General features: G+C 56.4%; 5 protein-coding genes across 5 annotated transcripts; all 5 read right to left on the bottom strand.

Annotated features, from left to right (window-relative positions):
* Window positions 1-191: 191 nt before the first annotated feature.
* On the bottom strand, window positions 192-2,088 carry ACA1_068740 (tRNAdihydrouridine synthase A, putative; the record flags this gene model as incomplete). Its single annotated transcript, XM_004352766.1, has 8 exons — window positions 192-432; window positions 520-640; window positions 714-877; window positions 948-1,351; window positions 1,446-1,547; window positions 1,633-1,804; window positions 1,900-1,969; window positions 2,052-2,088. The coding sequence occupies 8 exons, from the start codon at window positions 2,086-2,088 to the stop codon at window positions 192-194; spliced, it is 1,311 nt and encodes a 436-aa protein (XP_004352818.1).
* Window positions 2,089-2,384: 296 nt separating this feature from the next.
* On the bottom strand, window positions 2,385-2,970 carry ACA1_068730 (ubiquitinfusion protein; the record flags this gene model as incomplete). The annotated part of the gene is made up of 3 exons (XM_004352765.1): window positions 2,385-2,491; window positions 2,560-2,773; window positions 2,866-2,970. 3 exons carry the CDS (start codon window positions 2,968-2,970, stop codon window positions 2,385-2,387), a joined length of 426 nt encoding a protein of 141 aa, XP_004352817.1.
* A 569-nt stretch (window positions 2,971-3,539) lies between these two features.
* Window positions 3,540-6,247, bottom strand: ACA1_068720 (WD repeatcontaining protein; the record flags this gene model as incomplete). The annotated part of the gene is made up of 14 exons (XM_004352764.1): window positions 3,540-3,619; window positions 3,644-3,712; window positions 3,798-3,881; window positions 3,969-4,071; window positions 4,168-4,276; window positions 4,364-4,440; window positions 4,683-4,815; window positions 4,888-5,012; window positions 5,127-5,278; window positions 5,367-5,450; window positions 5,661-5,796; window positions 5,885-5,950; window positions 6,022-6,103; window positions 6,174-6,247. The coding sequence occupies 14 exons, from the start codon at window positions 6,245-6,247 to the stop codon at window positions 3,540-3,542; spliced, it is 1,374 nt and encodes a 457-aa protein (XP_004352816.1).
* Window positions 6,248-7,169: 922 nt separating this feature from the next.
* Window positions 7,170-9,393, bottom strand: ACA1_068710 (5'nucleotidase, C-terminal domain containing protein; the record flags this gene model as incomplete). Its single annotated transcript, XM_004352763.1, has 12 exons — window positions 7,170-7,334; window positions 7,419-7,522; window positions 7,598-7,678; window positions 7,752-7,878; window positions 7,943-8,006; window positions 8,076-8,156; window positions 8,232-8,307; window positions 8,400-8,556; window positions 8,626-8,744; window positions 8,821-8,913; window positions 8,980-9,096; window positions 9,315-9,393. 12 exons carry the CDS (start codon window positions 9,391-9,393, stop codon window positions 7,170-7,172), a joined length of 1,263 nt encoding a protein of 420 aa, XP_004352815.1.
* Window positions 9,394-9,982: 589 nt separating this feature from the next.
* Window positions 9,983-12,804, bottom strand: ACA1_068700 (Ser/Thr phosphatase family superfamily protein; the record flags this gene model as incomplete). Its single annotated transcript, XM_004352762.1, has 16 exons — window positions 9,983-10,086; window positions 10,179-10,267; window positions 10,361-10,445; window positions 10,523-10,654; window positions 10,728-10,788; window positions 10,863-10,959; window positions 11,038-11,131; window positions 11,205-11,274; window positions 11,337-11,469; window positions 11,565-11,669; window positions 11,770-11,830; window positions 11,910-12,008; window positions 12,083-12,155; window positions 12,340-12,548; window positions 12,612-12,685; window positions 12,740-12,804. 16 exons carry the CDS (start codon window positions 12,802-12,804, stop codon window positions 9,983-9,985), a joined length of 1,551 nt encoding a protein of 516 aa, XP_004352814.1.
* Window positions 12,805-12,904: the final 100 nt, after the last annotated feature.

The following is a 12,904-nucleotide window of genomic DNA, read 5'->3' as shown; positions in this document are numbered from 1 at the left end:
TACAAGTCCGCCTCATGGTGTAGTTGGCAGCATATAGGTTTCTGGTACCTGGGACCCCAGTTCAAATCTGGGTGGGGCGATATCATTTTTTTCCCCGACCTGGCGCACAGAGCAGGGGCAAGCGGACATACAGGGGTGCAAGCAACACATACAGGGGTGTTCGAACTGTCGTGCCTGTGCGGTGCAAACTATTAGCTATCAAAGAGGTCACATGTGGGTGGTCGTTCGTTCAGGGTATCGTCGCTGATGCCCTTGAGGGCCTCCTCCACAACATCCCACGCGCTGGTCTCCCAGTTCTCACGCTCGCCCTTGTTGGCTCGGCTCCTCTTGTCCTCGTCCAGCGCACGGTTCAGCTCCTGTCTGAATCGCCGGCCATCCTTCTTGCCGTGAAACAGAGGTACGATCGGCACCAACAGCCCTCTCTTCACCAACCTGCTCAGCCCCGGGCCATGCCACTACTCGTGAGCGGCGCAAGCCAACACAGATCAGAAGCAACGATCGCGTTTGGGTTCTACGTACTTTCGTTCTTGCGTGTGTTTGTCCACGTAGTCGCAGTACTTCTCCAACACCTCTCGTCGAGAGAGACACGGGTTCGCCTTGCCAAAGAATCGGGCGTCCACCTGCGTCAGCAGCCATGGATCTGGTACCACCGGCCACGGCTGTGAGTGTACTGGTAGGGCGGGAAGGTGATGGGGGAGCCACGGCTGAGAAACCTTTCGTAGCGATTCGCCCGAGCATCACGCCGTCGACGCCGTTCGCCAAGTGGTGTGCGATCTGTTCATAGGTCTCGACACCTCCGTTGATCGTGAAGCGCAAGTCCGAGAACCGCTCCTCCCGCTTCAACTTGTAGACCGTGTCATACTTGAGCTCAGGAATCCTACAAAGCACATTCATGACAATGAGAAAGAGAGAAAGAGAAGCTAAAGCGAGGGATGATGGTATGGTACCGTCGGTTGTCGAGGGTGGAGAACCTCCCGAGCAGCAACGCCTTACGGGCATGAACTACGAAATGATCGACCACCCTTTGGCCCTCGGCTTGTCGCCTGGCCTTTCTCTCGCGCCGCTCGACCCACTCCTGCTCCTTCATCACGTTTGCCTCGGCCTCGTTCGTGAGCCACTGCTCCACCTTCGCGTCGTCGTCGCGGTCGCCTTCTTCGTTCTCTCCGCGGTCTCTGCTCTCATCTTTCTCGCCCCCGCCGCCTTCAGCGGGCCGTGGGCGGTGACCACCCTCGACGTGCGCGGCGTCGGGCATCACGCCCGTGGCCACCGTGTCGATGAAGTCGTAGAGGTACTCATACGAGTCTAGCTCATCGACCCCGATCCTGCACTTGGCCGTGACCGGGATGTCCACCTTATGGACGCAGGACAGGCGATGAGACTCTCCGTCCACTGTTGTGTGTGTGTGTGCGTGTGTGTGCGTGTGCGTGCGTGCGTGCGTGCGTTACCTCTCTGTACATGGCAGACATGATTTCGGACACGAGCGGAGGGTCGAGCATCAGCTTGGCGCCGAAGCAACGCGTGCTTACGCGCTGGCTCGGACAGCCCACCTGCGCCCCCACCAAAGGTGTGTGCGATCGGCAAACACCCACGCGACGCACACAGCGTTCGTGCGGTGGTGGATTGAGTGCGTACGTTGAGGTTGATCTCATCGTAGCCGTACTCTTGACAGACGCGAGCAGCGCGAGCGAGCCCCGCGGGATTGGAGCCGCCAAGCTGCACCGTGATCGGGTGCTCCTCCACGTTGTAGGCCAGCACCTCTTGGGGGTTGTTGAGCACGGCGCCGAGGCTCACCATCTCCGTGTACCTGCGCGACCCGCAGAGCTCATAAGTCTTTGCTTTGTAGGCACCGGGCGCACACAACACTCGAATGGCGAGCAAGCAAAAGAGAGAGAGAAGTACAATTGAGTGTGGCGAGTGAGGAGGCGCACGAAATAGCGGTAGTGCAAGTCCGTGTGCTTCATCATGGGTGCTGGGGGACAACATAAAAGACGACGCAATCTCCGATTATGATTCACATTTGCCGTTGGCCAACGTTGGGAAGGAGCGCGAACCTATTGACACCGCCGGCACCTTCGTTGGGGCCTCCATCGTTCACGAAGTCAGGGTTGAGTACCGAGCTTCTTCTCGCTTTGTTTTTTGCCTTTCCTTTTTCATGGATGGCTTTCTCTGCATTTCTCCAAAATGCCTCTCCTCAAGACCGTGGGTGCCAACGTGCTTCTTGTACGTGGATCACATCTCTTTGTTCATCTCTGCCGTTCTATGTACAAATACAGGAAAGAAAGAGTTGGTCTGCACAACGCCGGGTAGCAAGTTCACCTTCGGCTGAGTAGCGCTTGAAAGACCGTCGTCCTTAGGAGGAGGAGTGCAGGCTGCAGGAGCTGCGTCTAGAAGTTGATCTTTTGCGAGGTGCACTTCTCGCTGAGGAGCTTGTTCTTGTTTTTATCGAACGCGGCCTGCCTGCAGCTCTCCATGTTCTGGCAAGCATGGCTCTCTGTGGGAGTGGAACGATAAGTGTGAGCAAAACCGAGGAGGAAAGGGAGCTGAAGTGTGTGCAGGTACCGGGCAGGCGGTGGTTGCCACAGAACTGGAGCTGGCAATGGCGGCAGTCGCCTGTGATGAGCACTGCTCTCTTGGAGCACTCGCCGAAGCAGCACTTGGTCTTCTTCCCACCTCCACGGAGCCGGAGGACCAGGTGCAGGGTGGACTCCTTCTGGATGTTGTAGTCGGCCAGAGTACGACCGTCTTCGAGCTGCTTGCCAGCAAAGATCAAACGCTGCTGGTCAGGAGGGATACCTGAGACAACGAGCACGTCAGCTAGAGGCCAGAAGAAACAAGAGGGGATGTGCTTGAGGAAGAGTAGGGCACACCCTCTTTGTCCTGGATCTTCTGCTTCACGTTCTCGATGGTGTCGGAGGATTCGACCTCGAGGGTAATGGTCTTGCCGGTCAGGGTCTTCACGAAGATTTGCATGTTGGGAGGGGGCTAAAGGGTAGCTGTGGAAGGTGGATGCGACGCTGGCCGGAGCAGAGCAGGAGCTGGATGATGAATATACAGTTTCTACAAAGAGTGGGGGCGAGGCAGAGAGGAGCAAGTTGCTCGTGTGTAGAGAAGAAGTGCTAAGATGGGTCGATGTGGTCTGGCTGATGTAAGAAGTAGCGTTTGGTGACGAAGGTGGTAAGGCGTTGGGCTTTTGTAGGCCAGTAGCCTGGCCAACCGACAAAAAAAGTCGACCGGAAAGCCAGCCGAAGTTTCCGCACACGCGCCCGCACAGTCGGCTGCATGTGCCCCGACCACCAGGGTCTGGCCCAGGTTCCGTTCTGCGTCGTCCCTTTGACATTGGCCGTGGTCCCTTACGCGAGTGGCCGCTCTCTGGCGCGAGAGACCTCTCTCGCCTCTGTTCTCGTGGATCGAGGCCGCTAGAGGAATGCATACAGCACCCCTTCATCTCGCGAGCTTGGTTGAAGTTGCACTCGGCGCGTGATGTATTTGCTGTGTGGTGTGCCGTGTGTCTCTTCCAAAACTACAGCACGGAGGCACGATCACGGGAGCATGATGGCGGCTTGCATGCTGGGCAAGTTGCGACGCCCGTCCTTCTCGGCTGTTCCGCCCAGCGAAGGCTCTGTCCATGGGGAGAGGGATGCACTAAGAGGCACCAGCTCGCTTCTACTGCGCGATCGACTGACCCTGACCTCCGCCGGCAAGGTGAGCACATCTGCATAATCACAGAGATCGCTTGTCAGGAGGTCCGTTCACTGCATGACGAAGAAGAACACAATCATGGTCGTAGTAGGACGCACTTTGATCGCCCGGTCCCTTGCGTGGCCGCAAAGTGGCCTCAGGGGACCACTTGTTGGGAGGGGCAACTGGGCGACTCTCCACTTCTGTACGGGGGGGGGAGAGAGAGAGAGAGAGAGAAGGTTGAGACCGGAGCGCTGCCACCAGCACATGCGAAGAGGAGCGAAGAGTACCAAGAGAGATGTTGGGTCGCTTGTTCGAGAACGAATATGGCCATGTCATCTCCCGCTGAGCAATCATGTCCTCTTCCTCCTCTTGCTCTGCCTGGTCGCTCAGCTGAACAGAGATGGGAAGAGAGAAAGAGAAAGAAAGAATGAGGTCAAGGGTAAAAATGCGCTGCGGTGTGCGCAATGTGATGAGCAGGGCATGTACATCGACGGTCTGCTGCATGAAGTTCCTTCGCGCCAACAATAGATGTCGAAGGTCATTGAACGAGCTGTGCCTGGTTTCCTCCTTAGCCGATTCCTCCTCTTCCCGCAGGCTGTGCACCATTCAACAAACACCACACATTAATAAGAACGAAGCAACACACATGGAGAATACAATACTGGAGAGACGGCAAGCGAACCTTTGATGCATGATCCATGCAGATGCCGCCTGGTTGCGAAGCTCCGATTGTACATTGCCGTCTTTCCACAATATCACCTGGGGGTGGCCGAGAGTGAAGGGGTGAATAAGAATGTGGAAGGAGAAGCTGTGGCTGCGGAGGTGGTTTACCAGGTTGTCGGCGCCACAGGAAGCCACACTGTTTTCTGTGAGCGCGACCAGGTCGTGCACTGCACACGAGTGACCCAGCATATCGCCCTGTCGCCCAGTGATATCAGTGGGGGAGGCGGCAAAAGGGAAGGGCGTGCATGCACGACCCAAAACCACACGGAAGGACGTACCACTGGCCGAGGGTGAGCGGGTTGCCTCTGTCGCCGTCTTGAGGGGTTGCCGCCTTGACTCTTGGATCGCGCGCCGGTTGGGATCTCCCAGATCTTGATGGACGAGTCCGCCGAGCACGACACCAATCGCGACCTGTGGTCCACACCGCACAACGTCGGTACAAGAACCGGATAAAAAACAAGTGTTGGAGTCGAGTGGTGGTACCCTTTGTACAGGGGCACGAGTCGCAGCACGGGGGCTTCGTGGCCTTCGTTGCACTCAATGACGCAGTCTCCCTTGGCTACGTCGTAGACTCGAAACCCTCGGCCGATAGCAGCGCATAGGTAGCGCTGTGTGGTGGGGCGAGAAGCGGGAGAGAGGTAAGCTGAAACGCCAGTGGCTGCAAGCAGATGGTTATGAGGGGTTGTGGCAGCAGCGTAGCGTGGTGTGGAGAGAGTGCGAACCGAAGAGAGCAGGGCAAAATGGTTGACCGGAGAGATGTAGGAGTGGTCTTCAAAATATTTCTCGGGGAACTCGAGGACGCGCAGAGGTGTGAGCGTTTCCGACTGCCAGAGCACGATACTCCCGTCCAGCGAGCCCGACACGAACAACTTGTCTGTGGCGCGCGCGCACACGTAATAGGTTGGTGGGTGAATGATGCTGCTGATCCCCACCCCCAAATGACGATGGTGAACGCTACATACCGGAGATGTTGAAAAGACACTGAACCGATTCTCGGTGGTAGGCCAGCAGCTTGTCGAATTTGAGTGTGTCGGTGTTATAAACAACTGATGCACAAGGACAGCAAGTTAGTCCTTGTTGCTGCGAGGGTCAGGTAGGTGGAGGGGTAGTAAGTAGTACAGAGATAGGAAGAATGTGAAGCTGTGACCAGTCTTTGGCCGCTGATTGGAAGCAAACAATAGAGGTCTGCACAACCATGAGCGAGTAAGTGAGTAAGTGAATGAGCCTGCGTGGAGAGCCATGAGGGAAAGCAGTACTTTCGTCCTCTTGTCGCTCTATGCATCCAAGAAGTTGCGTCTGCTGGGTTCCGCTCTTCCAAATACACAGCTTGTTGTCGTTGCCCCCGGAGCAAAACATCGGCGGACCCTCCTCAGAGTCAAGCTTCGCCAGGCACTGTAAGAGGAGAGGCCAATCAAGCCGTGGCGTGGTCAGCATATGCTAGCGTACAAGAACAGCCGCACAAGAAGCGAGAAGGTGGTACCTTTATGCTCGCCGAATGAGCGTTGCTGATGACGTGATCGCATGTGCCTGTGTCGAGACTCCAGACCTGAATCAAAGAAGGGCGGAGTGAGCATGCGCACCAAAGGGAAAACGAGCCAGGCGCGTGAGGGCCTGTACTCGAATGGTCTTGTCCGCCGAGCCAGAGACCAGCGTGTGTCGGTCCAATGTGAGCAGGCAGGTGACCTGCCGCGTGTGGCCCCTAGACCAGCGCAGCGTCAGACAGACTGAATGCAAGCATTTGATGACTTGGCGAGGCAGGCAGCTCGTACGTAAGCTGATACAACTGCTTGCCGGCAGCAACGTTCCACACAATGATTGCACCGTCGTCACCTGCAGAGGCCATCCTGAAACGCCGAACGAGTAATGTTAATTTTATAATTATAATTAAAATAGTTCAAAAAAGGAAAAATGATAGGAGCGTAGTGTACTTACTTGAAGTCGTCGATTTTGTGCATTAATCGCACAATGTCGCTGTGGCCCATCAGAATTTGAAGTTCATTCAGAGGGTTTTGAAGCAGTGCATCGTCAGCTTTTGAAGAAATCTCCTCGCCCTCTTTCACTCCATCCTTTTCCTTCCGTTCTCCTCGAGACCAAAACGCTTTTCGCTTCAGATTTGGGTTCCTCTTTGCGGGGTGGCCACCGACCGAGAGGGATCGCTTTTTCTCCTGTTCATCTTCGTCGTGCCCGGTGGTGTTGCTATCTTTCGATCCTATCAGATCTGAGATGTAGTCGAATACATTCATTTTGCCCGCACCTCGCCGCAACGCCGTGTGCCTCTCTGGCCAGAGCCGATGCAGCAGCCAGCTTCCCTCGGCCACGCGATTGATTGCCAAGAAAGAAAGTAGAAAAAATGATGCTCGTCGTTATGGTCCCTCTCGCGCGGTGCACTGTCGCCGTTGTTGTTTCCCCTCAGCCCAGGCAGTTGAAGGTGAGAATCAAAATGGGCCAGTGCTCACAGCTGGCCACCTGTGTGATGGACCCTGTGTGATCGCTTCAGGCGTGCGAAGAGGGATCATGACAGGCGGCGGAAATTCAGGCTGACCGTGGTGCAGACCAACCACTTCGAGCTGGTGGAGGGCTGAGGTCCATTGACCCTCGACCACACAAGCCGGTACAGTGCCCAGGGCAGCCCACAGGATCATCCCGCAATGCCCGTCGTGCTTCACGTGCCTTGACCACGGCTCATCACACATTCATAACACACCGCTCATGAAGGTGGATGACCAAGCTGAAGGGCTGGCGTGATGGTGATTCCCCAAAGGGGCTCAGTGAATATACACAACCCTGCCCTCGAGGACGGGCGCGATCTCCTTCTTGTCGATGATGTACCGGGTGAGGATCTCGCTTATCTTGAGGTCGCTGGTCTTGAGCACCGTGCCGCGCTTGAGTGACTCGAAGCCATCGCCTCCGCCTCGCATATACTCAGTGATCTGTGATCGCGAAGCCGGCACGCCGCCTATGCGTAAGTGGCATGGCGGACCAAAAGACTCCGTCAACAAGACACACGCACGTACCACGACTCTGTAACTTCGGTCCAGTGCCAAATCTTCGCCGTTGTGCTGTACACTGATGATGCGCTGGCCTGGCGGCTTCCGCGGGTCAAAACTGTAGGTCCAGCCTGTGCACAGATAGGGAAGCAGTCAGGCTCAACTGCCTAGTGCACACTCACTAAAAGGAGGGGCTAGTGGCGCACCCTTCGAAAGGTGCAGGAAGAACCCAGCCCGTTCTTCCACTGCGCGAACGCCCGTCTCGAGAGCCTCCCAGATTTCCTTGCCTGATGCACGACAGAGATAGAAAGATGAACAATCATCACCACCACGAGCACCAAGGGCTAGCCGCTGGCATACCGAGTGTTTCGATGAAGAAGGGTTTCTTGGGGAAGGGGAACTCGCGCTCCACATCGCCCAGAGTGAACGAGTAGCCCTGCTCGTAGACCCTGTTTCCTCGAATGAACCCTCCGTTGATTATGGCCAACTGGGAGAGATTCACCGTCAGGCAGGCTCTCAAAACACAACGCAGCAAAAACGGTCGGGCGTACATCAGCATTGAATGTCTCGCACAGCGCATCGGTGAGGAAGTTGGCCATTGTTGACTCCTTTGACCTTTGATTGAGAAGGAGAGGCTCGTCAATCAAATGTTGGTGCTGGTGGCAACTCCAATGCTCGACGTACCGTGTTTGTGTGCTATCGAGCGCGGTGACGACAGTGGCGATGGGCTGGCGAAGCGCTTCGTCGTGCGTCTCCGTATACGACCTGAAAGCAGTTCACTGGGTTAGCTGGATTGCGCGCCAACAGATTGGTAGCCGGCGCGCAAACATAAGCCAGTACCTGATGACAGCGTCAATTCTCTCATCAGAGGGGATTCTTCTGTTGGCCTTCACCTTCCAGTCGAGTGAAATGAACCCTGGTACGCAAGGACACACAGCACACGATAACGAAAACAACTCTCAGAAACCGCGCGGTAGAGTTGTTGACAGAAGCAACAGAACGATGTACCTTTCTCACGGCCCTGGGCGTTGGGCTTGGCAAGATCATTTCGGGTGTAGTTGATGTCGATTCTGCCCAGGTACTCTGCGTTTTGGCCGACCTTCATGATGAACACCTTGTGTTCGAAGAGACAGTAGGGCACATGGTCGTGGCCTCCAATAATTATCTGCGCCAGCAACGCACGAGAGAGCGACACATTAACTCGAGTCGTGCGGTGGATAGCGGAAGTGCGTACGTCGATCTCCGGGACCTTGGTGGCTAGTTCCTTGTCCTGCGGCAAGGAAATGTGGGTGACAGCGATGATGACGTCCACCTTGTGCTCCTCCAACAGAGCTTTGACCGCGTCCTTGGCGGCTGCAAGGGGGAGGGGCGGACCAACAAAAGTGCGTGTGAGCATTGCACGAACGTGGCCGGTGATTGAAGAGCGTACATGCAATGATGGGTGCGAAGGTGACATCCGCGTCGGGGAACGAAAGGTTCGGGGTGGCCAAGGTGCAGACGCCAAACAGCCCCACTCGCAGCACTGCAACAAAGCACCCGGGGTGAGTAAGCGCCGGCGACAATGACCCGGGCGCGCGTTGGTGAGTACCGTCATCGCCATTGTTGCCCCTCAGCGGGTATTCGCGAACGTCTATCCAGCTGGAACCTCCGAACGGCTTGCCCTCGGGCGTCAGCACATTGGTACCGAGCCACTTGAACTTGGACTCTGCGCCGGCAATGACGCGCGTCGCATGCGGGTTGGTCACGTGGTGGATTCACTGTGTGCACAATACACTCCTTTACCTTTAATCCGTGTGCGAAGCACTTCGTTGCCAAAATCGAACTCGTGGTTGCCAAACACGACTAATAGCACGCAACAAGGCGGAGAGACATCGGTGTCAGAGGTCGAGAACCACGGTGTGCGTCACGCGAGGGCGATCGTACCATAGTCGACGCCCATCTCGTTGAAGAGATGGACCATGTGCGCACCCTTGTGGACGTTGCCCAGACGAGATGCCGACATGAAGTCGCCGCACACGAAGAACAGCGAGTGTCCACCCTGTCGTGACGAGGCGGAGACGCCAACACGTCAACACGGGTGTCGTGTGGCGCAAAAGGCTGGACTGAACCTTGCGTGTGGCCCTTGACCGCTCCCTGTGCAGCCATGTCGTAGTGGGACCGAAGCCGCCAATGCCGTCAATTGTTTCAAACTCGTACACATCTGTGCATTCGAGATGAAGGATTAAACTAGGCCGGACCGGAGGATTAACGTCGAATTTATAAATAAAATGAATTGCCCATGCATACCATTAATAGTGAGGAGGGACAGAAGAGCCTGCTTGGGCGAGGCATCAGAAGTTGAAGATGGAAGAACTCCTGCCGCTTCCATCTCGAGCCAAAAGTGGTTATGAGCAAAATGCCTGTGGCGGCTGCTGACGTCATCAGAAGCCCAAAACTTGGAGTTGGGACAAGAAGAGGAGGAGCAGTTCGTCCAGTTTACCATAAGAGGGGAGGGAGCGGTCAAGACTTCCCGAAGAGAGTCTCGTCTGCTCAGAAGAGGTAGTACACAAAATTTCATTCTAGGACACGACACTAGACAGTCACGTGGCGCATCAGTGCGTGGTCCGCTCAATCCAGATCTCGTCCCACACCTTGCCGGTATCCCACTTCCTGTACTGGAAGCGCATCCTGTTGTTGTCCAGCTTGTGGAGGTAACCTGCATCGTCGCCACCATTCATCATCATGAACGATGTTAGTTGATTCAACGGTCAGGTGCCTGAAAGGGAATGAGTGCTTGGTAGAGCGAACCGTAGCCGTAGGCAACGTCCTCGAAGGTTCCGATGTGCTTGGCCGACCACACGGGCGACGGCTCGACCCAGGCCTCGTCGCTGAACGCTCTGTTTTTGTTTAGAGTTTGCCAACACACAACGCGTGAGTCAGTCGATCGATGGAGAAGATCGATTGCGGCCTTGGAGGTGGAGAGGAGGTACCCGGCAGTGCCGATGGTGAGGTGAATGGTGCCGTTGACGTTCCTGAACACGTTACCGGTCGTCACCGACGGCGTGTTGTTGAAGACTGGCGAAGAGCAGCGAGGTGAGCCATGGTACCCGCAAGCATAGAATTGGAAAAGCGTAGAGTGGTGTGTCTCGTACCGGGCCAGGTGCGTTCATAGGAGTGCATGTGGCCCCAGATGGCGAGGTCGACACCGTACTTGTTGAGAAGGGGCTCCAGCTCGCGCTTGAGCGGACCGCTGTCGGAAGACTTGTCCGACGAGTACATCGGACCTATAAAAAAACACGCGGTTTGAGGGCAGAATTAACCAAAAGCTGTGGTGCAGGGCTGGCGGGGATTTCGTACGGTGGCCGACGACGATGATGAAGGGCGAGTTCTTCCTGTTGGCGTTGGCAGCGGCCAGATCCTGATTCGCGGGCCGACGTGAGCGAATCGGGTGAGGGTGAGAGAATCACAGTCGGAGGACGGGTGCAGGGGTACCCTCTCGAGCCAGGCGTACTGGGCAGAGCCCCGCTCGTAGGGGTAGGCGTAGACTTCAGTGCAGATGCTCACAAAGTGGATGCCACCGTAGTCGAAGCTGCGACGTCGGGTGACGAGAGAGAATGAGCTCTATGCTCGGGCCGAGCCGAGGCGCGACCGGGGTGGGGGGGGGTACCTGTGGTAGAAGTTATCGATGCCTCCGCTCTGGTGGCCAGGCATGTTGAAGCGCGCCTTGTAGGACGTGAAGTTGTAGTACTTCTCGTGGTTGCCTGCATAGTATACAGATGATACTGGCGGTCAGAGGATGCGCGAGCGCGTGCGTGGTGTGTGCGTGCTGCGTACCGACAGCGACCATGTAGGGAATGTGATCTCCCAGAGGAGACACTTGCTCGCCCCACAGATCCCAAATGTACTGCACGAGATAACGGTGTGTCAGTGGCTGGAGTCTATTGTTTGCTTGGGGGCGGGACGCACCTCGAACTCCCACTCGTGGGAGACGCCACCATAGGCAATGTCGCCAGCGTGAACGATCAGCTGGAAGTTGATATCGGCGTCGTCCTTGATCATCTGCTTGGTGACCTCGAATCCCATCGGCATCACAGTTCCCCTTCGAAGTGAAATGAAAACGAGAGATCGCCACGGTGAGCGGGAAACCGGGATGTGTGGTGACCGCATGGTTGGGAGGAATGGAGGCGAACGTACATGTCACCGAAGGTGGCAATCCTGACTTCGGTCTGGTGGGGGTCCATGGTGGAGAACCTGTGAATGGGGCTCCAGGCGTTGTGGGTGGGGTCGCCCACGCGGTAGCTGATGCCACGGAAACACACGGCGAACTCCGATTAGCTCCCAGGAGTGGGGAAGGCGAGGCAACAGCACGACACAGCACGCATTTCCATCGGACACTTACTTATAGGTCTGGGCGGGCTGAAGGTTGCGGAGGGTGACAGTGTGAATGTGGCCCGACCATCCTGCGAACAAGCCCACGCTGATTAGCTGGGCTGTGTGCTGTGTGCCGTGGTGTGATTGATTGTTGGAAGATGCGTGTACCGAGGACGCCTGCGTTGTAGGTGGTCCAGGTGCCCGACACTTGCTGACGGAGCGTCGAGTTGGCCAGACCGAATTCGGCGACGGGGTTCGTCGAAAGGGCTGTCGACAGCACACAGCAGGAAATGGGTCAGTGCTTCATCGCTCCGTGGGTGAGAGAATGGTGCGGCGCGTACTGCTGGTGATCCACATGATGACCATCTCCGTGGCGGGCTTGGTCGTCGTGGCCAAGCGCACTTGTTGGGGTTGCTGGTGTATAGTGTGTAGGTGGTGGCAGTGTGGTGTACGTCAGTTGACGGGTATGAAAATTCTTTCCTTGTCGTGTTCTTCGGAGGAATGGTCGGTATGCGCGGCCTCGTGGCCCACGTTCGCATGGCCACAATATTCAATATTCAAAAATGTGGAGAGAAAGTTCCGCGCGTGCGACACGTACCACGGAGGTGATCGAGTCGCGCTTGTGGAGGCCGGACAGGCCCTCGGCCTTGTCGAGGCGGCCGTAGGCCTGCTGCCACTCCTCCCACTCCATGGCGCCGCTGTCGTCCGCGTCGTGCTTCGATACGACCAGCTTGTGGAGTCCGCTCGAGAGTCGGGCCTGCGCGTGCGGGAGCAGCTCGTCGCCCTCGACCCTCATCCAGTGGGCGGCTGGACGGTACTTACTGGTCAGCTAGGAAAAAAAAAGAACGAAGAGCGAAGCTTGAGAGGTACCTATTTCAGCGGCGGTGACCATCCCGTTTCCATCTTCGTCGATGAGTTCAAAAAACGAACGCAAGGCGGACTTACTGAATGAACGTGTTAGTTTGGGGGGGGGGTGCTACTAGAACAGGGAAACGAACTTGGGCGCTGCGAAGACACCGGCCACGGCAAGAAGGCACAGGAGAAGCGTGGCAGAGGCACGCATCTTCATCGTGTGTGGTGACGACTGGCGGTACACTAAAACTTTAAACGAACACAAGGCGGATCGTGTGTGGTGACGACTGGCGGTACACTAAAACTTTAAA

Source organism: Acanthamoeba castellanii (assembly GCF_000313135.1).
Source record: "Acanthamoeba castellanii str. Neff unplaced genomic scaffold scf7180000084603, whole genome shotgun sequence".
NCBI lineage: Eukaryota > Discosea > Longamoebia > Acanthamoebidae > Acanthamoeba > Acanthamoeba castellanii.
The sequence above is the reverse complement of the archived record's forward strand: the minus strand, read 5'-3'. Positions and strand labels throughout refer to the sequence as shown.